This window comes from Notothenia coriiceps, unplaced genomic scaffold (genome assembly GCF_000735185.1).
Source record: "Notothenia coriiceps isolate Sejong01 unplaced genomic scaffold, NC01 NC01_scaffold00025485, whole genome shotgun sequence".
NCBI classification, from domain to species: Eukaryota; Metazoa; Chordata; class Actinopteri; order Perciformes; family Nototheniidae; genus Notothenia; species Notothenia coriiceps.
Window position 1 is genome coordinate 1 of NW_011358186.1, and position 1,882 is coordinate 1,882.

The following is a 1,882-nucleotide window of genomic DNA, read 5'->3' on the forward strand; positions in this document are numbered from 1 at the left end:
GGGATTTGATTGGCTGATGCCAGCTTCGCAAGCATTGGGAGCATCAAAAGTTGAACATTGCTCAACTTTTGATGCTCACGATGCTTGCAAAGCCATGCTCCGCTCCCCACAATGCAGTTCGGCGAAGATTAAAAATCTTCTACGTCACCCCATTCAAGTGAATGGGCGAAGCTTTGAAAGATTTTTTTCATGCCTGTGTGTGGACGGGCCGTAAGGTCCCTGAGTGTGAGGCGCTGTGGGTAGAAGCCCCAGCAGTGTGAAAGGAAAATGTGGAAGTAGAAAACATAGATGACCGTTTTTAAAGGGAAGCCTCCAAATATCCAGATGTTTCTCTGGTATAACCGTCTTCTCCTCCGTTTCAGCTCACGTTTCTTGCCGACTGGAAGAACTCCAACCGTTACCCGGCCGTCATTCTGTTCTACATCAACGCCTGCTTCTTTGTGGGCAGTATCGGCTGGCTGGCCCAGTTCCTGGATGGAGCGCGGGAAGAGATCGTGTGCAAGAGCGACAACACCATGCGCCTCGGGGAGCCCTCGTAAGTCTTTTAACACACCAGCTGAGATAAAACATCCTTCCCAAATACAGAGACTGAACCCTAAACTGGTGTTTGGCTATAGGTCTTCAGAGACGCTGTCCTGTGTCACCATCTTCATCATTGTGTACTACTCCCTGATGTCGGGTGTGATTTGGTTCGTCATGCTGACCTATGCCTGGCACACGTCCTTCAAAGCCCTGGGCACCACCCAGCAGCCACTGTCCGGCAGAACCTCCTACTTCCACATGGTCACCTGGTCGGTCCCCTTCATCCTCACTGTGGCCATCCTGGCTATCGCTGAGGTGTGTGGGAGACCTTTTCATTATAAGATCTGACTTCCAGTCCTGCGAAAAGCTTTGATTTAAATCTCATGTCTCTGATGTGTTTTCTACAGGTGGATGGAGACTCGGTGAGTGGGATCTGTTTTGTAGGCTACAAAAACTACAAATACCGCGCTGGGTTTGTGCTGGCCCCCATTGGAGTTGTGCTTGTTGTCGGCGGTTACTTCCTCATTCGGGGTGAGACTCATTGACCATCCTTTGAAAAGCAATTTTAGCCCTTTTTTTCACATCCTTCAAAACTCTGTGAACTCCAGAAGTGCTCCTCAAAAAATCATCGATCAACACCAAATCATTATTCATTTTTTTCCTTCCAGGTGTCATGACTTTGTTTTCCATTAAGAGTAACCACCCAGGACTGCTGAGTGAGAAAGCTGCCAGCAAAATCAACGAGACGATGCTGAGGCTGGGTATGTTCTCTCATCTGATGCCATTACACTCTACAGCGGGGACCTGAGAAATATTATATATACTATATAAATGTATCATTTAGAGTTGGAACGTGGATCAAACTAAGTATTGAAGAAAGTAAATGTTTCAGTTGAGGAACAAGAACATTTCTTCTCTCCTTTTACCCAATATTCTGTATTGTCATGTAAACAATTTCAATGTATTCCAAGTTAGGGTATGAATGCCATTGGGGGAAGGGCCTGGTATCTTTCATCTGATATATTGCTCTATTTCTCTTTTTCAGGTATATTTGGATTCCTGGCTTTTGGCTTTGTTTTCATCACCTTCGGCTGCCACTTCTACGATTTCTTTAACCAGGCTGAATGGGAGAGGAGCTTTAGAGAATATGTGCTGTAAGTTTTACTGACTATATTTCTTAATCAGAAATCCAAATCGAGTTTATTTCCAGGTACGTTACAAGGAATTTGCTTTGGTGTATGATGCTGCAAACACAACATGAGCAAATAAGTAGTAAGTGAAAGTAAAACATTTAACGATTGTAAAAAGAAACTATTTAACATTAAAGAAGAATAAAGACAAGTATTTACACCAAGACTGA

General features: G+C 44.3%; 1 protein-coding gene across 1 annotated transcript; it reads left to right on the top strand.

The window, feature by feature from the left end:
* Positions 1–336: 336 nt before the first annotated feature.
* Positions 337–1,676, top strand: LOC104956154 (smoothened homolog; the record flags this gene model as incomplete). Its single annotated transcript, XM_010783609.1, has 5 exons — positions 337–535; positions 618–837; positions 930–1,053; positions 1,191–1,283; positions 1,568–1,676. Coding segments are annotated over exons 1-5 (566 nt in total), but the record flags the coding sequence as incomplete, so codon positions are not given.
* Between the last annotated feature and the right edge of the window lie 206 nt (positions 1,677–1,882).